Source organism: Gallus gallus, chromosome 4 (genome assembly GCF_016699485.2).
Source record: "Gallus gallus isolate bGalGal1 chromosome 4, bGalGal1.mat.broiler.GRCg7b, whole genome shotgun sequence".
NCBI classification, from domain to species: domain Eukaryota; kingdom Metazoa; phylum Chordata; class Aves; order Galliformes; family Phasianidae; genus Gallus; species Gallus gallus.
This window is the reverse complement of record NC_052535.1, coordinates 81949425-81975220: the sequence shown is the minus strand read 5'-3', so window position 1 is coordinate 81975220 and position 25796 is coordinate 81949425. Positions and strand designations below refer to the sequence as shown.

Sequence of the window (25796 nt, the reverse complement as noted above, 5' to 3'; positions counted from 1 at the left end):
AGTTGGCATTTCTGCAAGACATTAATGTGGCTGGTAGTTTGCTTTAAGCTGCACACCTGTAGATTTGCTCCTCCTCTCCAGGTGCATTAGGCCAGCGTGTTTAAAGTTATTTAAATGAGGCTGAGGAGGAGGAAAACTGTACGTCTTCACCCTTAATTTCACAATTTTGGTTCCTGGTGGTATTGGTTTCTCAGGGCCAGCACTGAGACAAATCACCTGAGGTGATTCTCGACACGTCTTGGAGGACTTGCTAAACTATGCATTATAAACATGAAATATGTCTCCCTTTAAGTAACGCTTGAGCATTATGGTATCACAGTGACTAACAGGACTCTTAGCACTTTTGTTTCATTCCTGGAATGGTTTGCAACCCCTAGTCAAATATTAGATAAGACACGGTGAGTTTCTCTGTTGCATCATGTTTTGTGATGTGACAAGTTGAAAAACGTGATGTTCTAGGAGAAGTGTACAGCTGCCAGCAGGGATTGCTTCTGTCAGCCCAAGTTTCATGATAAATTAGTATGTTCTCGTGTGCGTGTGCCCCCTGGGTCATGGCTGTTTGCAAAACTTGTTTGAATAAGTTACAGCAAAGCATATATCAGCCTTTCCCGTGCAGCTGTTATCCTTTGGCTCTGGTTAAAAAGCGTGTTTCTCAGCTTCCTGTGCAGTGTCCTTAGGCTCTGCAGCATGCTGCGTGTGATGAAATCAGGGAATTTCAGCAAGCTAGAGGAGGAAGTGAATGTTCAGTTCTCCTGCATGGTCATGTTCAAAATTACCCTGATAAAACGGGGGGGGGGGGGGGGGGGGGGGACAAGTTCAGATAACTCCAGAGAATGAGTTTTGCTCGCGCAGAAAGGTACAACGTCACTGAGTTTTTGTAAGTAACAAATCTCCAGCAGTGGTATTTTGTGGACTAAGTCCTGAGACGGTTATAACTGTCTGCATGGGTTTTGAAGCAAATGCCATGGTCTAGAGCTGGCAGGTGGTTAACCAAAGGGAATTTCATTTTGCTATGGCAATAGGAAACCACAAAACATGCATCTTCCTCCAGGTCATGCAGTGGGCATTCAGAGAAAAAATCCTGGGGGTGGAGGATGTGGGGAAGATGCTAAAAATTCAAATTTATGTTGCTCTGGTCTATTCAGAGAGACTAACATATCTCCCAGGTGGGTGGAGAGTGATGTGCGGCACCACAGATATCTTGAATTGAATTGCTATTCTGTCTTGTTTGCTAAATCAAGATGCATTGTCAGATTGTTCTTAAGTCTGCCTATTGTAAAGGGCATTTCTAAGTACTTTCACCAAATGCTGTGCTCACCGGTGTGTGTGCTGTAAGTCAATTACAATGTCTCGCTCAAAAAGGTCCCTCTTAAAGAAATTGATATAGAAAACTTGAGTTTTAGGCTACTGTGTATTTGTGCTGGTGGTAGATTGAGGTCCACTCTACCCCAAACACGTTTACTTCTCCTGAACAGACGAGCTGAAGGTGTCTTGCAAATAAACAAATCTATTTGTTGATCTTTCAGATGTTTTATAATTCATGGGAATAATTTAAGAGAAGAAAGCAGTGTAGATAAATGCCAGAAGCCAACTGTTTCTGTTTGCTTTGTACCATAGGAATATCTATCTATTCAGGATTTTGCTGCCTGGATTGGCCTTTTTTGGTGCATATTCTGGGAAAAATTGAGTAGGGGTATCTGGATCCACGAAGGTATTTTGTAATATCCATTTCTTGGCAATTTCACTTTCTCTTTCAAATGGTTGTTGCTATACGTGCACCAGCAGATAATTCATGGTTCTAAGAGTGAGTTATGTGATCTACTAACCTGAGTTTTGTTCTATCAGTTTTCCGGATATTCTGATCTTGTTAGAATGAGCAGAATTAAAATTAATTACACAAATCCCCACCCGGAGTCCTTGACCTTGCAGTAAGAATCTCCCAGGAGCAGGAACAAAAAGCAGTATGGAGTTTTGCTCCCTTTCTGTGCATGCTAATATACAATTGCCAAAGGGGCAATCCTTGATAAAGGCCCTAAGGCTCGGCCTCTGGCAGCGGCCAGTAGTGAATAACGTGGTGAGGACTGTTTGCCCTGTTGCTAATATAGCTTCCCTGAGGATTTCCTGCTGGCTTTCTTCAGTTAACGGTTGAGGGACTTCCTCAGACAGGTGATGCATCCTCACTTGTGCATAAAATCCACAAGGCCTTTCTTCCTTCAATTCATCTAATCATTTTTCACACTACTCATCCTTTTGCTACTCCAAACATCCTGCTGCAGTGAATTCCCAAATCTAATCTTTTTCATGCGGTAATTCTGTTTTTTTTTTCCATTGGATGCCAAATTTTTGCATTACAAAAACCAATGACTAATAATCCTCAGTTCACCTTCTTGTTCACTCATGATTGTATAACTTAAGGCATCAGTCATCTCTCTTCCTACGTGAAAAGGTTAAGCTTATTTAGTCTTTGGTTGGCAACCTTTCTGTATCTGTTTCCATCTAGTTCCCTTTTTGTATGTTTTATGTGTTGTCTGTATCTCATTTATTAGAATGTGACCCAAGCTGTTCAGTTAGCAATGAGAAATGGATTTATAACTTAACACAGTGTCTTTGGCTTCTGACTCGGACCCTTTCCTGATAATTCCCCACTCCACTTTGTATTGCAGTGGCATCTGATCCCTGCCTTGATATCTTCAGGGAGCTCAGAACTCAGATCTTAAAATGGCAAAGGATGTAGCATTTCCTGGAATGGCTCATGACAGATATTCTTCCTCTGAGTACTAGTTTAGACTTACAGTGGGAGGAAATCCCAGCAGATAACAGGTAAGACATGGATCTGTGTTTTTTCTAAAGGTGATTTACTAGTAAGGGAGAAGATGTCTTTATATTGTTATTATTACAAGTGACAGTATCCATTGCCCTCAGATCCAGTACATGCTCATTTTCACCTTTTCCCTCTATCCCTTCTATCCTCTATCCAGTTTCTGAGCAATGGAGAGGAAAATCTTCCCTAAAAATGTTTATGTTCCTTTTCTGATTTTGAAGGAGGCCATTTGAGTCATGCTTCAGAGTTCTGATAACTCATCTGATTACAAAAGTAAAATTGCCTTTTTTCTTTTTTTTTTTTTTAGGAAAAAATAGTTTTGATTTTAAGAAGAAAAGAGCTTAAAAGGAAACAGGAAGCTGATGTTGGCAGTCTGACCTGTGCTGCATGAGGAATCTGATTTCAAAAGCCTTCCCAAATGCAGGCTTAAGGGATGCAAACTGCCATGACGTTTGCAGCAATTGAGGAATTCTGTCATTGGCTCACACTGCTCTCTCTTTTATAGGAAAGTGAAAGCATAAGACTTAGTATGTCACTGTTATGTGCTTATGCATTCTTGATCCTACAAAAACTGCAAAAAAAAAAAGACTATGAAAAGGTCAGAGTCCACCAAGAAATGCAGGTGTTCAGCAGAGCTCTGGAAGCGAATAGGAGGAGGTCACCAGTGCTATGGCTGAAGCTTTTCATGAATTTCCATAGAATCTTAATGAGTTCTAAAGAACGTTGCTCTTATTTCTGAAACCGTTCATTTTGATCTCTTTTAGAACTAAGAGGCTAGTAACAGATAACTTATTTGTACAGAGCCTTGTTTTGAAACAGCACATTGAAAAAAAAAAAATGAAACCTCAGTCTGCAGCACCTGACTTGGATTTCTGAAGAACTCTGTCACCTTCCATCCACTCTGGTGTGTCTGTGGAGTCACGTACTGGGGCTGAGGCAAACACAATGTTGTGTTTCCTTCTGTTTCACCTGCTTTTACTCATTGTTTTCTTGGATTATTTTTTCTGGCATTTCTCCTGAGCGCTGCGAAGGTACATGGAAAACAAACACGACTGCTGACAGTCAACATGGCTTCACTAATGGCAAATTGCACCTGACAAATTTGGTGGCCGCCTTTGACAGGGTGACAGCATTGGGTAAGGGAAAAGCAGTGGATGTTATCCAGTTGGACCTGTGCAAAGTGTTTGATGCTGTCCTGCATGACATCATTGTCTTTAAATTGGAGAGACGTGGATTTGATGCATGGACCACTCAGTGGATAAGGAATTGACCAGATGGTCACACTCAGAGTTGTGGTCCAAGTGGAGACCAGTGATGAGTGGCATTTCCTCAGGAGTCAGTATTGGGACAGCCGCTGTTTAATGTCTTTGCTGGCAATGCGGAAAGTGAGATTGAATGTGGTCTCAGCAAGTTTGCCAACACTAAGCTGTGTGGTGCAGTTGACACACTGGAGGAATGGCATGCCTTCCAGAGAGACATTAACTGATTTGAGAAATGCATCCGTGTGAACCTCATGAAGTTCAACAAGGGCAAGTGCAAGGTTCTACACCTGAGTCAAGAAACACCAATCACAAATGCATGCTGGGCAGAGGTTAGGTCGAGAACAGCCCTGAAGAGAAGGATGTACATTTTCAGCTGATGAGAAGAAGTATGCTCTTTCAGCTTGAAAGGCCAACAGTATCCTGGGCTGCATCAAAAGAGGGTTGGCTAGCAGGGAGAGGGAGGGAGTTGTCCCCTTCTACTCTGCCCTCATGAGACCCCATCTGGAGTATTGCCTCCAGGCCTGGGGCCTCCAGCACAAGAAGGATATGGAGCTGTTTGGGTGGGTCTGGAGGAAGGCTAAAAAGTCTCCACAGGAGAGGTGCTCCAGTCAACAGGCTGAGAGAGCTGAACTTGTTCAGTCTAGAAAAGAGAAGTCACAGGGAGTGTACTTTTTTTCCCACTCCTATTGTTTTGTGTTAGTCACCAGTGTTGATTAAAGCCCAATCCAAATTCGAGTTATTAAGATAACTCCACTGCCGGAGTGTCGAGAAAAAGGAAGGTGAAAACTGATAGGAGGGTGCTACAGCTGAATCTGACTCTGCATGTACAGTAGCTGTCCATATATCTGCTCACCAAAGGTGCCTTGAGCAAGGGCCAAGAGAAAAGAAATGAAAGGCTCAGCCTAGGTAGGTAGAGAAGGAAAGAGGGGGCTGCAAAGAGGAGCAGAATAGCTGTCAGAAGGGATTCAGCTTCTTGAAACGTGCATCAGAGGAATGACGTAGGTCTGCACAGCTGGAGGCTGGGGAAAGTTGGAAGAGCAACCTTCCCTGTCTTTTATCAGTTCAGGCAAATAAGGAAGTTAATTTGCTGGAGGTCCTGAGTAGTACGTGGTGATACAAAATGTTCCTCTGTATTTTATATGAGTTTGAGGAAGCACAGCTTCCCAGCTCTTAGGTAGGCACTTTGCAGAATGTGGAACCAAGTCATTTCCAAATTGCAGTGTTTAAGGAAGCAATTAAAACAGGGTTAGATATTTGAAATAACTAAAAATGCCAGGACTGGAGATACTTGTGAGGTTTTGTAAAGTTAGTTTCATCTTGGAGAAGGCTGACCGAGAAGAACAAAAATATTTATTGAAGCTTAACCTCAGTTAAACTGTTGGCTCTTCCAGGAGAGAAGCTGAAAGAAAACTCATCTGAACCAGGGAGTCGGGAGAGCCACGCTGACGTTCCTTCCTGTGCCTATCAGTGTTGATGAGTTCAGGACTGAATCAAAAGGCATCCCTGAGCTACCTGCTGGCCACAGTAGTGCCCTACAGCAGAAAAGGTTTATGCCTTGACACCAGATGCAAACAGGCACGTGTGCTCTCCCCAGACACGTGCTGTTGTGTTAACTTGCATATGTGGATTTGGACGATGCGTTGTGGGCAGTGCTGTGAGCAAGCATGGGAGGCAGTGCATGGCCTGGCTTGCTTCAAGTTTGGTACAGGAGTGCTGCGTGTTGCATGCTGTGTGTGAGAAGGGTGGGGTAGCTGCAAGGAGCTGCTGTGCTTGGTGTCAAGTGAAATGGAGGGAGGGATTTCTCCATCCCAGGGAGTGCCTGAACTGGGCTTGGAGACGCTCCTGCAGAGCATAGCAGGGCTGCCAGCTGGCATGGGGCTTCACAATCCTCCTGGAGGAGGGACCATAGGTCCGCAGCCCAAGGCCCAGCAATGGCAGGAAGGTGAAAGTTTTCCTGGGAAGACTGCAAGGAGTTTTCCAATTGGGAAAGCTGATGAAATTTGCTGGGCTGGAAGGAGACTATAGCTTCCATGCCTTCTGCAAGGGTACAGCCTGGCTTTCCTCAGTCTTCTGACCTGTTGCCATAGTTCCTAATCTTTTCCTTAGAAACTCCTTTGTTCTTTTGCCTGTTTTCCCCATGTTTTTCTTGATATAGAGGTTTCAAACCACAGTGCAGCTGTACTTTGCTAATGCTATGTAGCACAGAGGGGTTTCTTCACATCAAGCTGACAAAGCTCCTGTTTTCTGCAGTTTGATGTCTGACTTATTTACAGCAATCTGTGACTCATTCCAGCCTCTGAGCTGCTCCGTGGAATTGCCCTGTTAATGATTCCTTGTCCTGTGTTTATGCAATTTATCAGTCCTGAAATTACCTAACATTGCAGCGTCCTTGCTGAATTGTCTGTGTTTTCCAAACCAGCTGTCCAGTTTGCCAAAGCTGTTCTGATTTGTCAGCTGTGTGCTAACACCTTTTAGCTTGAATCTGCATGTGAATTTTAATATGTCTGACCTACCTCTATTGGTTATAATGGGAATATTTGTGTATTTGATCCAGGACCAATCTTTCAGTCACCTAGATGATATATTCTTCAACTGATTGGTTTTTGCACACTTTGAAGTAATACTTTTCTCAGTTGACTTATGGTAAATGCTATGTCAAAAGGGCATTGACACTCAGTCTCACGATTCTGTGATTCTATGATATCTGTTCTTTTTCCTGTCCCCAGGAGCTGCTATTCTGTAAAAGGAGGAATCTATCAGTTTGACCATGAGTAGCAGCCAGCACGGATTTGTCAAGAATAAACCACTTCCTTGCTGTCAGGTAGGAACTTGATTTCATATGCTTGCTCTTTTCTGGAGGTGAGGGATTTGAAGTTAGACTATTTTTTTCTTTGTTTTAAAGATGTTTGTCTTTTTTGGTCTTCTGGAGTTTCATCTGTCCTCCATCACTTCCCAAACAAGACCACATATGTTTGAGAATTCAAAACATTTAACCAACTTCTCATATGTGCTTTGGTGATGAATGGTAGCAGCACAGCCATTTGGAAAAACTAATTTATCCCAAGACTCCCTGGTTTAAACTCATGCTCCTCCATTGTCACTCTCACTTGTTGTTTAAGTGCTGTTAACAGCTCACACCTGCAAAGGAGGCAGAGTTGTTGTACACTTGTTGTATTAGGTATCAGTACTTTCCTCTTGGTTAGAGTCCAGCTTCTTCCTTTGTATTCCTCTTTCAGTTTAATCCTGAATGTAATATGCACCCAAATGAGATTCAAATGAACACACAAAAGATCAGTACAATTATATATGTCTGTCATGTTACTCATGTTACTCATGTTACATGAACTCAGCAGTTCAGTAACATTGGTGCTGAGCAACACCCTTCCTTCCTTCACTGTAAGTATCAGCACTTCAGATCTTGGATTAGAAAACAATGGCAGTTGTAGTTTCTGAGTTAGACAAAGATCAGCATCACCGGGTCACCTCCGTGCACTCGGGCTGCAAGGCCGTGTTCATGATGCACTTGCAAACTCATGTGAGAGTTTCCAGTGTGACTGCTTGGTCTTAGTCAACGCTGCTATTTCCTCACCTTGATGAACAAAGGAGTCACATCAAGATCTTAATACCGAGGGAGGGAATACTCCAAAAACTGACAACAAGTGTAAGGGATTTTTGTTATCACCCACTGGTTTGCACATGATCTGGTGTGATTCATAGTCTTCACAAAGTGGGAGAGCAACGACGAAGAGAAGGACAATTTTAGAAAGATCATCCAATAGAGTAGTGAGGAAATCAGACACAACAAACAAATGGAAATAGTTGCAGTACCCCAGGCTTACCATAACACCTTCATAAGCTGCAAAAAAAAAATCCCAGAAGCTACAGATTGTGAAGTCAGAAAATAAAGGATAACTGATTTAAAAAAAAAAAAAAATGCACTAAGGACAGATCTATGAAAACATCCTGTCGGGGTTTTACCTTACTGTAATTTGGGGATGCAAGTTATCAGATAGGTACCCGCCTTGGACCTCAAAGGGTTTCAAGGCTCTCTCTTTGAACCAGTCTGTTAGCTGGGATTTCTAAACAGGTCTATGCATTGAGGGATTTATTTAGTGTCCAAACAAAAAACAGTGGAGGATTTATTTTTCTCTTCACTGTCCAGCCCTGCCAGCAATGGGCAGCGTTGTGATGCTTACAAGCACTTGAAGTAGTGTTAGTCTTGGAAACTGTGCCAAAGAAGCCATTTTTTCTGATTGTTAAGCACTGACTCCTTTCATAACTGTAATTTTGGGGTTCTGTTTCAGCTGAGGTTTTAGATATCTCTTCTGTATGTCCATAGTATGTATATTTATTTGTAGATCTCTAATGTTGTGTGTGGCAGTTGAATGAATGAATCTCTCTCAGGATGAGGTCTGGGTAAAGGAGAGAAATAGGTCTGTTACTTGTTTTCTTTAAAGCATAACAATTCACTGAAATCAGCAGGTGCTTCATTTTATTTTGTTTTGTGCTTTGTTGTTGTTTGGATATTCTTGCTTAAATGTGGTCCAGACAAATCATAGACTCATAGAATCGCTAAGGTTGGAAAAGACCCACAGGATCATCCAGTCCAACCATTCGCCCTTCACCAATGGTTCTCACTAAGCCATGTCCCTCAACACAACATCCAAACGCTCTTTGAACACCACCAGGGTCGGTGACTCCACCACCTCTCTGGGCAGCCCATTCCAGTGACGGTCAAAACCAAGCTGGCTGCAGCCCTAGGGGCGACCTGCTGTAGATGAGCCTGCTTTGGCATGGGGCTGGATTTAAACCATCTGCAGAGCTTCCTTCCAACCTTCCTTCTTTCTGCCCAACTATTCAGTGGTTTTTGCAACCTTGCCATGGATTGTGACAGTCATAAATTTGATTTTTAAAAAAGGATTTGTGCTCAGGCCTGCTGTCTTCATTCAGAAGTTCCAGCAATATTCCTTCTGTCTTTCCCTTCAGTGCTGGCTCTGTGCCACTGACCTTTTCTGTGAAGTTTAATTCCTATCGTTCTCTGTTCATGCAACAGATTTTTCCGTTATTAATTTAAGGAATGCCTGAAAATGATTCCACTGCTTGGTTCCTTAAAAATAATCTGAAAAAAAAAAAAAAAAAATCTTTGCAGTCAGCCTAGCTTTCCACATCGGTGAACTTCTGTAACCTTTCGGTGTGTTTATATTACCCTCTTTTATGTTTGACCTCTCACTTGCAAAGAGCTGGAGTGGAAATCCTGGGTTCCAGACATGAGTACAAGTTGCCATCTTCTGAACCCACGCTCTGTGGCTCTTTCTTCACAGAGATTCTGGCTTTCCAGCAAAAGGAGCCTGAACTGCTTACGCTGGCAGCTGAGCTTGTTAACTGCCTCAGCTCTGAGCCTCTTGTATAGATCAGACTGTTCTTCATTCTTAAGTAATAGCATTGTTAATTGGAGTAGTTGCAGCTGTACAAGCAACAGTGGAACTACAGGTTGTGCTGGCGTGGTGCACTGAAGGGCTGTCACAAGTGGCTCTCTGAACTCCTCACTGGTTGAGCTTTTGCTTTTCAAAGCAACACCTATTTGGAAATATGGGTTAATGAAATGTTGATGTGGAGCAGCAGCTTCTGAACTTTCCTGTTCAAGGAAAGCAAGGAATGGGATGGTGTTGGGCATGCTAGAGATGTTCTTGTTCTGTACTGGGGATTTTCAATCGGCATAGCTTTCAAAGCTTCTCAATATACTTAAAAGTTGCTCTGCACAGAACGATCATTGTAGTCATTCAAGCACATAACCCCAAACATTGGCGTGGCCTTAAACAGTAGTGGTGCATTAGGCTTCAGAAATTGTCTCTTCAAACTGGGCACGTGGAATCCGCAACTGCCTGAAGGTGCAGGTGGATGTGACTGCTTGCTGGTAGTCACAAAAGCCAACTGGGATGGCTCGGGTGCAGAACCACATCTCACAGCTTGCTTGTTCAGTGTCAGCTGCGGGGAGGAAAAACATAGCTTGCTTGAGACCTGTGGGAAGAGGAGCCCCAGCAGAGCCTGTAGCTTCACTCTGTGAAGTGGCTACAGAAGTGGCACAAAACTCAAGCTTTTGGCATGCTCAGGAAAGCTCAGAGGACTTTCTCAGTCAAATCATAGGGGTGTTTCCCTGAAAATGCATCAAAGTAGTTGCAGTATTTGCACAAAGCTTGTTCTGATTTGTGTTAGCATACCCTCTATGAGAAATGCTAACTTGTGTTTTGCCAAGAAGCTCAGTGCTCAAATGAATCACAGCCATGTGTTTTCCTTGAGTTGAAAGCTGCACAGTACAGGAGGAAAGTGGAATTTGACTTTCCAAGTCCAGTCAAACATTAACCACTTACTATGAAGCCTTACAGCAGCATTAACACCAGCTTGAAGGCCGACTGCTCCAAGATGCAGAAGAATCACTCTAAGTACACAAACCTAGCTTCTTATTTATGGGGATCCTTTTCTCTAGGTGCTGGGGGCATTATGTTCCCCTTTGATTAGGGAAGAAACTTCCCTATTAGAAGAAGCTATTGTCTATTCTGAGTATTTGTTTTTAAACTATTGCAGCAAAATAGAAATACTTGCAAGTACTCTCAGTGCAAGTGAATCTCTGCATGGATTCACTCCAAAGCTGACTGCAAGCAGGGGGAAAAAAAGCAGCAGTCAGCCTGAGAGCTGGTTTTACTGCTTAAGTATTTCTCAACCTTATTGCTGCACTGTGTGCAACAACTGATATTAGTGCATGCAAGGGTAGAGCAGAGACAATAGGGAGTGTGTCCCCACACTGTTTTGCAACACTGCACTTTTGAAGTTCCTCGGCTGTGCTAAGAGGATGTGGTTATTCAGTTTTGCTGCTGTTTCAGGAAGGACGGAGCTCCAGTAAACTTTCCCTGAAAGAGTCACCTGGAAACCACAGAGATAAAACTACCTGAGAAGGAGATGCCACCAGTGGGAGATGGGAACATAGGGCCAGATGAGCACAAATCCTGAGTTCAGGGGAATGATGAGACCAATGAAATGCCCCCCTGCATGGGAGCACTGCACAGCACATGCTATTTTTGCCCTGAATGGTTATTCTTAGGAGCTGAAGCCTTTGACATTCTGTGGGAGGGGACACATCACCGTGCGAAGGGTATGTAAGTGCAACACAACAAAGCCTCAAGAGTTCACAAAATCAGTTGCCAGTCATTCTTGGGGTGGCGGTGGCTGTGCTAATCAATTTTTTCCACTGCATGCTGTGCCTTCCCAGGAGCTGCCACTGTGCAGCAAGTTTAGGGGATTCCACGTCTGGTTATCAAAGGATGGATCTTGTGTGGGAGGGGAAAGCCTGCCTGCACCCCACGCTGGCTCCTCATGTCAGCCACAGAGATTCATCTAAAAAGATGACTTAGTGTGCAGAGCTGCCTTTAAAGCAGCGTGCTGTGGTCTCACTGCCTTGTCTCAGTGTCACCTGCTTGTCTTGCTGTCTCTTTCAAGCAGTCTTCGCCATATTCTCCTTCTCAGACTGGCTTCGCTCTATGGCATTGCAGGCAGTGGGTGTTGCAGAGCTGTCCTCTCTGCAGAGATGAATTCCTGCTTTGCACATAGTAGTTTTCAGGTGTCAGAGGATGCCTAATATTCTCAGTACAACACCTGGAACAGTTTTAGAATCTCTCTTCCAGTGACAGAAGACTGGCACTGAGGAGATGAAAAACTAAAGACTAAATTCCTTTCTTGTCTTTGCACAGGCTCCAGACTTGTGCACATGCATGCCTCTTACCTGATTTCATGTCATTGCATTCCTCTTTCCCTCCTCTATAATGCTATGTTGCTTTCATTTTCATCTCATCACCTGCTCTTCAGAGGGCTGTTTTTCATTTCTGATGTTAGGCCTCATCTCACAGTTACAGGTGCTATGTGCTGCAGCTTCCTGTCTGGGACACTGATCGGTGCTGCTCTTCTGGGTCGTGCTTGCTCTCTCAGGAGGCCACAACCCATGTTAACAGGGTTTCCACATGCTCTGGCCTCTTGTGCTTCTTCGCCTCACAATCTGCTCACCCAGCCAAGAGCATCCTGAACAAATGAATGCTGGTAACTGGAGGGTTATTGTTATTGTTCTAAGAGCAATTAAGAGTACTAGAGTTGGTCACTGAGTTTGTGCATCTACAGGTGGCACGTTCCTGCTGGTAAGGTTCAACACTACTCCAGCATAGGGCTCAGACTAGGGCTGTTCTTGCTAGAGGGAAGGGAGGCCCTCTATCAGGGCAGCCAGGTCCAAAGATCACCGTCCCTCTCTGGGGGTGTCTGGTTGTCACCTGTGAGTCACTGCAGAGGGTGGCACTTAGGAAAGCTCTGTCTTTGCCACTTGGTGAGGCACAACCAGGCCTTGCAGGAGGTGGAGTTGGGTACACCATGCTGAGAGCCATCAAACCAGATCTGCACTTGTGGTCTTGTGCCCTGCCTAGTTTTCCTGTCTCTTGGTAGCTGATGTTCAATTGTCCATGGGCATGCCTGTGTGGATGCCCAATCTTCTTTCAGAAGTGATGGTGGGGGTGAGGGCTGTGGGTGGCTGAGCTCCTTTCTTCACTTGTTCCCCTCTCTTATGTGCTTCAGTGCCTTGCTCCAAGGAGATGTGGAGCAGGTGAGAGGGGCTCAGCTGTGTCCCGAGGGAGGTGAAGGCCCTGCCCTGTAGTGTGGCCTCGCTTTGTGAGTGTCACCTTGCTTCTCTGGGCTGGGACCCAGGTGGCTGGTGCAGATGGCTGCTGTGGAGTGAGCTGCAGCTGGCCCTGACTGGGGAGGGCTGTGGGGGCACAGCTGGAGCCAGGCACGGGCTGATCCCTCACCCATGAGGAGACTCGGTGGGGCTGATGCAGGGTTCATAACACGTGTGCTCCGCCTTGTGAAAGCTGCCTATGATATGTGCATATAGCCAAGATGGTAAGGTGCCTCTTGGAGGGGGGAGGAGATACTTTTTGTGTCGTTACAGATTTAGCAAAGAGATCGGATGCGTTGGTGTGGCACTGAGTGGGTGGGTGACAGCACGAACAGTCAGCGCCGTCCTGCTCGCTGCTCGGCCTGGTCCCCAGGTTGGTGCTGGGGACTGGCCTGGGGAACAACTGCCTTTAAGCCAATCGTGTGCTTCTAACACTGTGTTTTTGTTGGTTTGTTTTTTAGTGCCTTCTAGAAATAAGCTTTCTCATAACCCCACCACTGGTCCAGTGCTGTCTGTGCTGTGCTGTGGTAATACCACAAGCTCCTGAAGGAGGTCAGCAGCCATTATAGACACCGGACAACTAGCACATGTCATGAAAGGTTCTTCCCCCAATGGCTTCTCACCCATAAATGTTAAAAGAGGAGGTAAAAGTGTGTGTAAGAATGAGAAAAGGAGAGACCACACTGAATGGCAGCAGGAGCAGAGGTACACCAGTGTGCACAGAGCCATTTTGAACATCGGTGCCTTCAACATCCACCGGAGGAGCAGCCTCAGAAGCTCTTCTGACCTTCCTGGAGCTCTGACGCCCCAGGCAGTGTGTGCTTAGAAAGCTGCAGTGAGTGAGCTCGGCTGGTACTGCCCTTAGCCGGGGATGTGAGGTGCAAGGTGAGAAGTCAGAGCACACAGCAGCAGTGAGAGCTGCTTAACCGGGTATCGCTCTGCTTTGCTGCTTTGACCTAATAATGTGTAGGCATTTCTCATGCTTTAGATTTTTAGCTGAGACTCACGGGCTGATTGCTACTGGAGCATGCTACTAAGAAATTTTACTACAACGTGCTTTGAATTCACATTGATTTTATAGAAAAAGAATTTGAGACTTCTCTTTTTTTTAGAATGAGAAGCGCTGCTGTTCTGAGTACGATGGTGTGGCATGCTGTTTGGAATTTCCCTTGCTTTCTATATATACACATGCAGCAAAGCCACAGGAAATAGAAGTTAAAAAAACAGCCATAGAACATAGGTATCTTCTTGAACAAATTTTATTCTTGTCATTGGTTTTATCATTAGTGAGCACTTAATCTTGAGGCATCGCTTAAGGCTTGCTTTAAAAGATCTGATGCCCTATAAATCATTTGAGGGAGAAACACATTGCCTTAAAGTTGCTGAAAAATGAGAGGATTTTTAGGCTCTTGGTTCTGTAGTTCTGTACTTGCTGTGCTGCAGAAGACAACTTCATTGTTGATCTCTCTCTCTTGGGGCTTTTGGGGTGGGGACTCACTGCTGAGGCTTCTCCCAGTTGTCTCTTCTGTGATTCAGTGAGTCACTCTTGCCTACAGCTGCTGTCATGATGATGTGCTAAGGGCCTATTTCTGCATGGCAGCCGGCATAGTCCGGCATTATAAGTAAGCAGCATTTACTTTAAAATCCCATCCAAAATATGGTATTGTTAAATCCAGCAGCCATGAAAACTAACTTGCCAGCACTCAGACTGAATCTGCGATCTGAAAACACTGTTAGTGAGAGAGCTGCTGAGGAGCCCTGAGCCAATCCTGGCTCTGAACCTGTGCTGCTTTGGAGAGCAAAACTTGAGGAGGGCGATTCTAAAAAGGGAGCGATTCTAGGAGAAGGGATGGACTAAATCATGAAGGTAGTTGCACAAATACACCCAGGCATCTCTGAATGTGTGGTAGCACATTCATACAAAGCCTAGAGGAGACAGTTACCTGTCTCCTTCCAGACTCCACGGACCTACAGGGGTACATCTGCCTGCCTTTTAGTACTGTTCTGCCTCTCGAGTGAGGGTACTGCTCATCAGTGCCGAGAGACTGACAGAACTCAGAATGGGCCTGATAATGGGGTTTGGTTACGTTGGATGCCTTTGGCAACTGATGCAGCAAATAAGGAACTGAGTCCCATATGGTCACACAGACTTTCTGCATGGTTTCAAGAGTCTATGCGATTTTACAGATGTGTTTTCAGCGAACATATGTCGTACAAATGGCTAATGAAAGTTCATAAAGTTTATGCTGTTCAAGTTGCTTTCATTTTACGCAGTTCCTTTCTTACTCATGCACCGTCATTGCTTTCTTTTGGGAAAGAAGCTGCGTTGCTTTCACCATTTGACCAAACAAGATGCACACTACACAGACAGCAGTCCAAGTGGCAGAGAAAAAACTGCGTGAGGCCAAAGGAGCTTTCCTTAATGTGAAGGGCACAAAAATCGTGGGTGTTCACAGCTGCTTTTACCTCAGTGTTGGGGCAGTGGAGCTGACAGTTCTTATATATTCCAGCCTACAGCTTCACTGTGAATGTGGGCATTGGTTGGAATTGCTTGGGTAGTACTGATGTGTGTGCTATGCTGGCTGAGGAGAGGGCAAAGCACTGGGTAACAGCTTTTTTAGGACAGACAGCGTGTGCCTTATAATCTAAGTCAAACAGTTGTAGAAGATGCTGGTAGTTTAGTTTTGCAGTATCTAATTGGTTTCTTGGTTAGCACAAAGACAGAGAAATAGGTAAGGTTCTTTTTACTAGAGTTGGGGGAAAATAGGAAGTAGTAAAATAGCCCCAAAGCTGAGGGATTTTTATGCTGGGAGGTAGCAGATCTATCCTGGATTTTTGATGCTGATATTCAAACTTCAGTCTTTTATCACGTCGCTTTAGGTTGTAAGAGACTTGCTGTAAGCTATGCTTCATCTATACCTTCATCAGCTTGTATTTGCTGGGCCTCTTTGTAGGTATATCCAGTTTCCCAGCATTCATTTCACCTGAATCCTCCTTTTCCAGGATTTGCATTCCAACCTTCAGCTTTGACAGGGAGGGAACTAATTTACAGCACTTGGAACAAGGAGAATATCGAGGATATCTTCTGGTGATGTCTGTACTGCAGCTTCCTGTATCTAATTCTTCCATCCATATCTACTAGTTGCAGTTCAGTCTGTCCAGCTATACCCAGAGGGCAGTATTAATGTACTTTAAAACCGTAAGTGAGACGCTAGGCAAAAGAAATAAACTAACCATTGAGAGATGAGCTTATGCCACAGGAAGTTTAATCATATTTTTCTCAGCATATATTCTGTGTGCTCCATCTGATCTCTAAGACCTTAAAAGGCAATGTTTAAAATGGTCACCGTGAAGAAAAAAAAAAAAAGAAGAATCTCTGCATGTTTGTGTGTGCTGTGATGGGAAAAATCAAACTAGCACTCACAGGCTTACAATTAGTTAAAGAGCAGATCAGTAATGAGAACACTGCACCTGCACACTGCATGGGACAGTCCATGCATCTTTTTCTGGTAATAGCCCAGGTAAGGCCATACTGGCAGAAATCATCATCTTCCTTTGGGCTGTAAAAGAATTGTGGAAAAAGCAGACTTAAGACTTGCTTAGAGAAGATCGTTCTGTCTTTAACTATTCATTGCAGAATTCCTTGCATGTCTTGCTCAAGGATTGGCTCCAGGCCACGAGATGGACTACTGCTGTCCCAAGGAAGGGAAATTTCTTTCCCTCTCATCCAAGGAGAGCAGCTTTCCCTCTGTGTAGTTGTAGTTCTTCCAGCTGTTCCATAACCATCCAGATGTTAATCATACGGACAGCAATACGGCGGTGCTTTATTATGTATGCTGGGGAAAGAGGAGCGTACCATTGCCTCTCATGCTTTGTGAACCTGGACCACAGCGAAGAACACTTTGTTCACTTATATTATGTTGAAACTACTTGGAAACAGGGAGAGGAAAACTGATGAAGATTCAGTGCTGCACTGGAAAATAAACAAGAGACTGGACTTAATTCCTAGCAAGGTGCTGTTCAGCAGGAGAAAACTCTTCTGTGTGGGAGATCAAGGGATAGTTGATGCTGTAGGAAATCCTAGCTATTACTGGAAGTGGGGGGGGGGGGGGGGGGGGGGAGAAAAAGATAATGCAAATATAGACTGAGCAAATGCACGATCCTCTTCAAGTGCGCTACTGATCAGGAAGCAAAGAAGACGACAGAGGTGGTGTTAAAGTAAGGTGGGTGGATTTCTTTAGTATATTTGTCTGTGCACCATCCAGCTCTGACCTATGAAGAAATACTGGGAGCTATGGTTGAGAAAAACCCTCCAGCCCCAGTGTGTAGACATTGTTATGTCTAGTCTTTCTTCTCAAAACAACTTCCTCATACAGCTGAGGGACTGTCTCCAGTGTAGACAGGACACGAAGAAATATAAGCTAGCAATGGCATAGTCACAAATGTTGTGCAGCAGGGTAGGGCATTAAATGTATTCTCATGCATCTGAAATGTCATTAGTCCTCTGAAATGGGTGATTTTCAACATATTTGAATATAGTTTGAGACGCTGGTTATCGCTGCAGGACTGGAATAACTCATACCTGAAACCGTGACATTTAGTTAGCCACTAAGTAACAGACTCTTTTACACTTAAATACACTAAAAGATAGTTTTGACTACTGATACAGTAAAGTGACTGCACAACCACTTTTATTATAAAAATACTTAAGTAAAATTGGAATACAGTCAATAATTACACAAATACCTTTGCAAACGTGTAAATTATTTATGGCACAGAAAAAAAATAAATATCCCTGTACATTGTTTCTGTGCAAAGAGACAGGCTAGTGTTAGTCAATAACCAGCCCTTGACTTTTTTCTTTACTTATCCTGATTTTAGTTGAACAGAAGGATTTTCAGGTAAGATGTTTGAAAGTTCAGCTTCAATCTCCAAGAAAATACTTTCACTTTAAATCCAGATAAAGTACAAGAAGATTTTTCTTATCTTATGCCAATCTGTTCTTTCCTCCATTCTCTTCAGCATGAGCTGTTTGGAAGAGAATGATGTTTTCAAGTTCAGTGACAATTTTTCCACGAGCCTTCAGACTGTTGTGAACCATTAGACTCAGAGTCAAACTGCAGCCTCAAGCCAGCTACCACTACACTTTGTTCTCTTTAGTTTGTAGTAGAATTTGCATTGTGCTTGCGGTGCTCGCAGTTGTTAAGTTCTTCACAAAAACATTTTGCTTTTTCTCAAAGTCTTTCATGCAGTCCACGAGAAGGTGAAATCAAATAAGAGGTAGATCCTGTTCATCCTCCTAGTTCCTAAGAGCTGTCCATTTGAATTACTCTGGGTTAGGACTATAGGAGATGGGCCAAGTTTTACTGGCTATAGAGTAGTGATTGATTTATGCGCCTCACATCACATTGTCATTGGCAACACTCCGTAACGTGCTTGAGAAATTCATCACTGAGTTCATCACTGAAAAATCTCATACAGTGAGGACATCTAAGTTCACCCTGTGCCCTGCCCTCTGATCCTGAGTTTCCATTGTCTGCAGGTGGGGAAGTCTGTTCAGACTGTGAGGCTGTTCTTCTTGCGCCTGGTTGGCCTGGGCTGCTGCCTCGTAGGTGTTCCACTTTTGTCTGTACATGCATATGATTTTGGTTACCAGTGTGAACTCTGAAACGACTACTTGTGTCTCTGGAGTCCTAGAAAGAGAAAGAAGAGCTCTTGAGAAAAAAAAAAAAAAGAATAAAAGTATATCTCCAAAATACCTTTACCACCTTAATCTGAAACATGGCTTATGTCTTTACCTGAAGGTTTGGAAATAGAATAGGTGACATTTTTGAAGTTTTATTAAGAAAAAGTCAAGCAGACTTGTAGAAAACAGGACAGAGCTAGTATGATACTTTAAAGACACCACGGTTACAAAAGTCAATTTTCCCTCTCTTCCTTATAATAACAAGTCACAATTACTGCAGTCAGTGAAAAGAGGGAAAATGGGCTGGAAAGAGATACGTATGTAGTGGGATGCATTTCTACTAGAAGACAAACCTACAAAGCAATAGTTTGTGATACTGCACTGAACTGAAATGGTTTTAGAAGTAATGAGTTTTTTTTTAATGTTTTCTTAGAAGTACATTGTAGATGAGATGTTCTCATTTGAAAAACTGTTGTATCGCTTGTTTACCTTCTTGCCTTCTTGTCTTCTTGCTAGCTGGTGTTGCAGACATGAAACTTCTAGCTGAAGTTCTTGTATTTTACTCTGTGCTCGTTCTCTGTCTGATCTCTCTGATGTGAAATCATCTTTATAAACTAGGACCTGAAAAAGAATTATGTTAATATTTTACTAAGAGTATGGCAGGTGAGATTAAATAGTTGAGGCTGAGATTCCTTCTTTCATAGAATCATAGAATCGCTAAGGTTGGAAAAGACCCACAGGATTACCCAGTCCAACCATTCGCCCTTCACCAATGGTTCCCACTAAACCATGTCCCTTAACACAACATCCAAAAGCTCTTTAAACACCACCAGGGTCGGTGACTCCACCACCTCTCTGGGCAGCCCATTCCAGTGCCTGACCACCCTTTCAGAGAAGTAGTAGTAGTAAATAACAATAACAATAATATTTTAATGGCAGCAGAACTGCATGTAATTCTTTAAGTAGGGTTTCTTTTTCCAAGTGTTGCTAAGTAGCCAGATGAGGCAGGACAAATGGCGAAAAGATTTGAGGTCTGGGTAGAAAGAAAGAATTCCCACATCTAGGAAAAAAAATTAACCTGTTGCTCCAGCATTTGTATGCGCTCACTGTCTCCTTCTCTCGCCTTCTTCACATCTTCCAATTCTCTCCTTGATTTTTTGCACTCATTCATTTTTTCTTCCAGTAGCTTGTTTAGCCGGAGTATCTCCTTTTGCATCAGCTCAGAATTGGTTTGTGCTGAAGGTATGCTGTGCTGCTGCTCCAGCTTTGACTTCAGCTCTTTCAGCTGCAAGTGGAGTCGCTTCACATACTCATCTCTACTAGCATCGTACTTCTGCCATTTTGCATTTAAGTCTTCCACCTGAAAGAACACCCAGTAGCATCACAACATGAAGATGCAAACTTCCAGGCTTTCATAGATTGTCTATATGGGCAGGACCCAAATTTCTCTACATATGTAGTATATAATATGCTGACTCAACCACTGAGTATCAATGAGCTACTCCATGGGAGAGTGGAAGGTCATTATGCTATAAGCTGAGTCTTCATAGGCAGCTGTCCCCATCTGCCAAGTCACAGAGACAGTATTAAATCATATGGAATAGGAAGGGTTGGTAGTCACCCTTGGACCAGTGCCATTCTTCTGGAGTGGGATACTGATGCAGGGAAGGAATAAGAAAGCCATTTCCTTCTGCAGTGTATTTTCAACAACAAAAATAGATTTAAAATAACATAATAAGCTGTTCTCAGCCAAGAGAACAAAGACTGCCATGCTGAAAGGCCTAAAACAATCTGGGAAGTGCATTAAACTGGCCTTTAAGTTTGGAATGGGTAGGGCCTGGTTAATCCAAATACTGTAATTCAGAATAATCAAGTTTTTATTTTGTACAAAATGAAGTACTCACATGAGCTACTTTTTGTTTTAACATTCTGTTTTCATCTTGTAGTTTGCAGATAAGGGCTTGAAGTGAAGTTTCATTGTCTAATACCTGTAACTTTCAGAAAAATAAAGCGTTATTTAGCTATGCTGTTACACTGGAGGTAATTTCTTTTCTAAGTACTTGCTATCAGGAACACAAATACATACATCTGCCTCCTTCTTTCTGTATAGTATATTTTCCTATACTAAGAGGACAGTCTACAGCTTTCATCTTATTAAGCACAATGTAATCAGGTTTTTTTTTTTTTTACTACCTCAGTACTGCTTTAAAATATGTCTGTCTCATAAAATCATATCCCACTCTAAGCCTCCTAAAGCTGCAAGGCCAACTTCATGTGCCAAAGGGTCTACAGTGCTGACAACAGCACTTGGCAGTTTACATGAAGTTATTGGAAACCACGTATTTGGAGTGGGGAAATGCATGACAAGGGCACACACGTCTTCATCTTGCTCTGCTATTACTGTCAATTTTGGCTACTACGAGAAAGTAAGCAGCTTTTTTAATAGTAATTTCTAAATTGACTGAAAGGATACAACTTTTTTTTTTTTTTTTACAGTAGTGACATCTGCTTTAAAAAAACCCCAGTGTACGTGAGTAATATAGAACACTTTTGTACAAAATTCCCTAGAATCAGCTAGTACTTGCCTCTGAAATTTCTCTTCAACAGGGAAGTCCCCGCTGGACAAGGTTAGCTAGTTATTACATACATCAAAGTCAATCAAGTTTCCTGTCTATCAATTATACCAAGTATGAGAATACTGGAAGTTTCAAGTCCCTTATATAGTCCTTTCTTCTTATACCAACCCCACCTCTATCTGTTTCTTAGAGGTAGTTTTAACGTGATTAAGTTTCCTTTAGGAGTGCTCCTTGAGTATCTAACAGAGTGGAAATGTCCTATGCATGTATGTATCACAAAGGCATTGGTGCACAATTATCTGAAACACAGCCTTATCACTACATTATAAAATCATGCGACAGAACACTATATGCTATACAGTGCTATAGCACCATACTCATCCTATCTGCTTTTAGAGGCAGCACGTCTAATTTTACTCACTTATGGTATTTTCATGAATTACTTCATCACTGCAACCCACCGTGATTTCTGGAAGAGTGGAACAACACTCTCTACCCTACGCTGAAAAGCTTCAACTAAGGTGACGATGTTGTAAAGCCACAACACTGTGTGGCAAAATCCAGGTGTTTGCACCTCCCCCGCCCCCACCAGGGACATTTCTGCCCCTTTCCTATCGTGAAGCACTTTGTCTAAACACGCCTGCTGGAGAGAAGCATTAACTTAGAGTGGGAGGGCAAAGGGGAACCCCGGAGCAAAAATAGGTAAGACATTTTGACCTGCTCTTTCCTAACCAACTTTCTGTAGCTCCGTACTACACGTGCAAAGCCACGTGCCATACAGTTGTTAATAGTTTTTTTTTTTTTAAGTAGTATTTCTATTCCTTATTTTGTGACTTAGATGCTTACAGCAGTCATCACATAGCACCTTCAAAAATACAGCACCATCTAGTGATGCACGCATTCTTCACTCTCAGGAAGGTATCTGCCTGCTGTATATGCAGGAAAGAATTGCAATCAGGGAGTTGCTGAGGTTGTAAATGCCCTCTTCACATCATCTCAAAAAAAAGTTAGAGAGAAATGAGACAGCCAGAACCCAAGTGACTGACAGCTGCTTCGACCCTCAACTTATGGCAGTCAGGTCTTTAGAGATTGCCATCACAGTCTTTTCACCACACAAGACTATCTGAAGGCATGTTTCTCACTGCTCCCTAATTATTTGTTATAATACAATAGTTATAGCTCAGAAGCCAGTAGTACATGCACAAAACATAGCAGCTGTAAAAATACCTGATTAGACCTTTCAGGAGCAATCTGGTCATCCGAATTCCCCTTCTCTTTTCTTTGCTTCTCTTCTAAACACTTTGCCAGATGTTGACACATTTCTGCTGTGGATGCTAATTTGCGCTGAAGTTGGTGAGTTTCATCAGTGAGTGACCGGCACAGGACATCACTGGTGGCCTGAGCCTTCTCTCGCTCTGCCAAGCTCTTCTGAAGCCTTAAGATTTCTCTCTCCTTTTCATATGGAGGCTGATTTATCATCTTCTCTATCTCTGTGTTTTTCTCCTCTAGCTGCTGATTCAACTTCTGCACTTCCTAAACATAAGGGAGGAGGAAGTTATTTAAAGTGAAGTGAACACAAAAGCCAAAGCATAAGATAGAATGTTAGATTGCAGTAGTTCCATATTGCTCCTATACTCCCTGCAAAGTACTTAAAAGGTAAAAATAAATCCATTTCTATATAAGCACACAACCTTAGAACTGAAAGATCAGTCAGTCAGTCAGAAGCAGGAACTGCCCAGGCAGCAATCCAAGCACTTCCTGGTCAGCACAGTGAAGAACACAGAAACGTGAAAAAATGTGCCCAGATTTTATGGAGCCCATTTGCAGCAGCTACAAACCCAAGATGGAACTTCCAGGAAGCATGCAGTTTAAAAGGAGTAACTGTGGTGACTGAGAAACGCTTACTAGTCCTGCATTCTAAATTAATGATCAGACTACTAGTAGAGATTTGCCTCAAAAAACAAAAGAAAATTGGAACTGCTAAGTCAGCTTAACAAAAAGCAAGCATCTTTATTGCCTGGAACGGAGACAAGGGCAAATCAGAGCAGCAGCTTTCCCACCTAGGAAAGGACAAGCAAACTGAAAGTTAAATCCTTATGGCAGCAATAGCTATTGGCAATAGCTGACTCCTGGCATACTCTTATAAAACAAAGATGTATCTCATTGCTGCACATTCTTGTTGAATCAAGACTGTGGGTCATCCACATTGCAGCAAGTTAGCATCTAATCTAGGTTCTTTGGGAGGGAAAAAGCCAGCTTACAGACAGGTATGACCACACTCAAGTAGCACGCATCCATAGTATGCCAGTCCTGACTTTGCCAAAAGCAGCCTGTGCCCATCATCCTCAAAAAGCAAAGGATGCCAGTGGGTGGCAGACCTCTGCAGAGCTGGCACTGCCCTGGGTGCCAGCACAGACACTGAGCAAGCAGTCAAGCTTGGCTCGACCCCCCCCCCCCCCCCAGGTCTTCAGGAGCACTGAAGTCAGAGGAAGCACTGCCACCACATGGGCCAATGACTTCAGAAAGTGTCTTTTTTGTTATTATTTTTAGTGGCACTGATTTCAGCATTTTGGATTAGGAATAAAACACTTATTTCTAAAGAAGTAATTTTCAGTCTAAGTTACAGAAATAGCACTCATTCTTGTTACTAACATTTACATTCTTTCACATCGTGCTGAATTTCCCCTTTGCTACAGATTAAAGGCATTCAGCACCAGACTTCAGAACGCATTTGGATCCCACCCGTCTGTAAGTACCACTAAGATCATCTCTTACTACGAATTTCCAGACCTGAACACATTTACATGCATCTTAGGTGAGTGTCAAATGTGGAAAACGTTTTGTATAAACATTAGGTCAAGAGAGGGCTTATGACAAAAACACTTGTTTCAATTTTAAGTACTGCTTCTTGGTTTGGAAATTCCTCCTTTATATGGCTTCATACAGAAAGAAACGCTTAGAAATTCTTCAAGCGTTCTTAGACTGAGCATGGGAAAGTCTTAGTGACAGCCCCAGAAACAGTGTCTGGGAGTGGGAGGGGGCACAGCTCTGTGCTGTATCAGAAGAGATCCTACCTCCCCCACTCTGCCTCATCACTATGCAGAGTGCAAATCTAACAGTGAAGTACTTTCATTGTCAATACAACGCCAGCCATTGCTTTCACAAAAATGATGGAGAAAGCAGTGCTACCCATCGTTTGGGCTTCATTTGTACCAACTGTTTCTACTTCACCCGGTGCAAGGAGCTCACAGAATCTTCTGAGTTGGAAGGGAGCCTTAGAGGCCATCCAGTCCAACTGCCCTGCGATGCACAGAGACACCTACAGCTCCCTCAGGTGCTCAGAGCATCCCGCCTGACCGCGGCTGTGTCCGAGGACGGCACATCCAGCAGAGCTGGGCAACCGTTCCTGTGCCTCACCAGCGCCACTGTAGAAAACCTTTTTCCTTATATCTCATCTAAATCTCCCCTCTTTCAGTTTGAAACCATTTCCCCCTGTCCTATCCCAGCAGACCCTGCTGAAGAATCTGTCCCCTTCCATCTTATACCTCCCTTTAGATACTGAAGGGCAGCTCTCAGGTCTCCCCGGAGCCTTCTCTTCTCCAGGCTGAGCAGCCCCAGCTCTCTCAGCCCGTCCTCGAGTCAAGCGATACAGAATTCCCACATTTCAGTGACGTGAAGGCACACAGTGCCCCGCTACGAGTCCGCAGTACAGCCGCACGGAGCACAACCCCGCTGGCAGCGCCCATCCCGTCGGACAGCCCTCGGGACCGCCTGTCAGCCCCGCGCCCCACTCCCGCCTCAGTTCCCCGTCCCTCACAGTTCGCTCCCGCCGCCCCGCGCCGCCTCACCTGGCTCAGCGCCTCCACTCTGAGCGCCGAGTGCCGCTCGCTGTCCCGCAGTCGCTCCCGGGCCTGCCCCAGCTGCTCCAGCAGGCTCTCCACCAGCGAGCGGGCGGGTTCGGCCCCCGCCTCGCCAACCCCCGCCTGCTGCTGCTGCTGTTGTTGTTGTTGCCGAGCCAGGCTGCCCCTCAGCTCCCGCACCGTGGCGTCCTTGGCGGCGAGCTGCAGCTGGAGGTGCTTCAGCTGCTGGGCGGACTCGTGGTACAGGGTGCAGAGCGCGTTGTAGCGGGGCACTTTGCTCTTCAGGCTCCTGTTCTCCCGGTGCAGCTTTTCCAGCGTTTCCTCCACCTGCCTGAAGCGGGCCACCAGCGGGTCGGTGCTGCCGGCCTCGCTCACCGAGCACATGGCGGGGGACGAGCTCCGCTCGCACCGCCGCCCCTTCTCTCCGTCCTCCGGGGCGAGCGGTAGCCCGGCCAGGTGCATACAAACCGCGGAGAGGGCCTCTTCCGCCTTCCCCAGCGCAGGAGGAGCCTCCCGCCTTTAAGGCCGCGGGTCCCGCCCCGCCGCCGCTTACGAAGCGGGGAAGCCCGCAGCGGGGCGGGCAGCGCTCCCCAGGGGCTGGAGCGGGAGGCGGCCCCGGGGCGCGGAGCGGGGGAACCCCGCCGCGCGGGGAGCCGGGTTGGGACGGGCAGGGAGCCGGGGGTGAGGAGGAGAAGGAGGGGATTACGGCGCCGAGAGCTACAAAGGAGCGAGGGGCTGCGGGCCGGGGTTCGCCCGGCGTTGCGAAAGCGCCGCGCCGTCCCAGCAGGAGCTGCGGGGATTTCCGGGCGCGGGAAGGGGACTTCCCTCCCCCCCCTCACACACCTCGGCCCGCGCCCACCCTGAGGCTGGACGGCCGCGCATGC

At 44.6% G+C, this 25796-nt stretch overlaps 1 protein-coding gene and 1 long non-coding RNA gene across 5 annotated transcripts; one reads left to right on the top strand and one right to left on the bottom strand.

The window, feature by feature from the left end:
- Positions 1-811: 811 nt before the first annotated feature.
- On the top strand, positions 812-16907 carry LOC101747497. 3 transcript variants are annotated; one of them, XR_006939131.1, is made up of 5 exons: positions 812-877; positions 1618-1711; positions 2664-2820; positions 3129-4469; positions 5475-16907. It is a non-coding gene; the product is annotated as an uncharacterized LOC101747497 (long non-coding RNA). The 3 variants fall into 3 exon arrangements; XR_006939132.1 differs by having other exon boundaries at positions 819-856; XR_005859206.2 differs by having other exon boundaries at positions 822-1711; positions 3129-16907.
- A 547-nt stretch (positions 16908-17454) lies between these two features.
- TNIP2 (TNFAIP3 interacting protein 2) lies at positions 17455-25408 on the bottom strand. Of its 2 annotated transcripts, none has more exons than NM_001031166.3 (6): positions 24901-25408; positions 22280-22585; positions 20381-20470; positions 19555-19836; positions 18966-19097; positions 17455-18483 (listed from the first exon to the last, which is right to left on the bottom strand). In NM_001031166.3, exons 1-6 carry the CDS (start codon positions 25372-25374, stop codon positions 18202-18204), a joined length of 1566 nt encoding a protein of 521 aa, NP_001026337.2. In that variant the 5' UTR covers positions 25375-25408; the 3' UTR covers positions 17455-18201. The 2 variants fall into 2 exon arrangements, with proteins under 2 accessions (NP_001026337.2, XP_015141278.1); XM_015285792.4 differs by having other exon boundaries at positions 20381-20464.
- Positions 25409-25796: the final 388 nt, after the last annotated feature.

What these genes read in the sequence shown, in the direction of transcription:
- TNIP2 (NM_001031166.3), bottom strand. Translation starts at nt 25,374, where the DNA reads ATGCACCTGGCCGGGCTACCGCTCGCCCCGGAGGACGGAGAGAAGGGG. An exon ending in GAGTGGAGGCGCTGAGCCAG is followed by an intron (nt 22,586 to 24,900) that starts GTGAGGCGGCGC and finishes CCTTATGTTTAG; the next exon opens with GAAGTGCAGAAGTTGAATCA. An exon ending in CTCCTGAAAGGTCTAATCAG is followed by an intron (nt 20,471 to 22,279) that starts GTATTTTTACAG and finishes TTTTTCTGAAAG; the next exon opens with TTACAGGTATTAGACAATGA.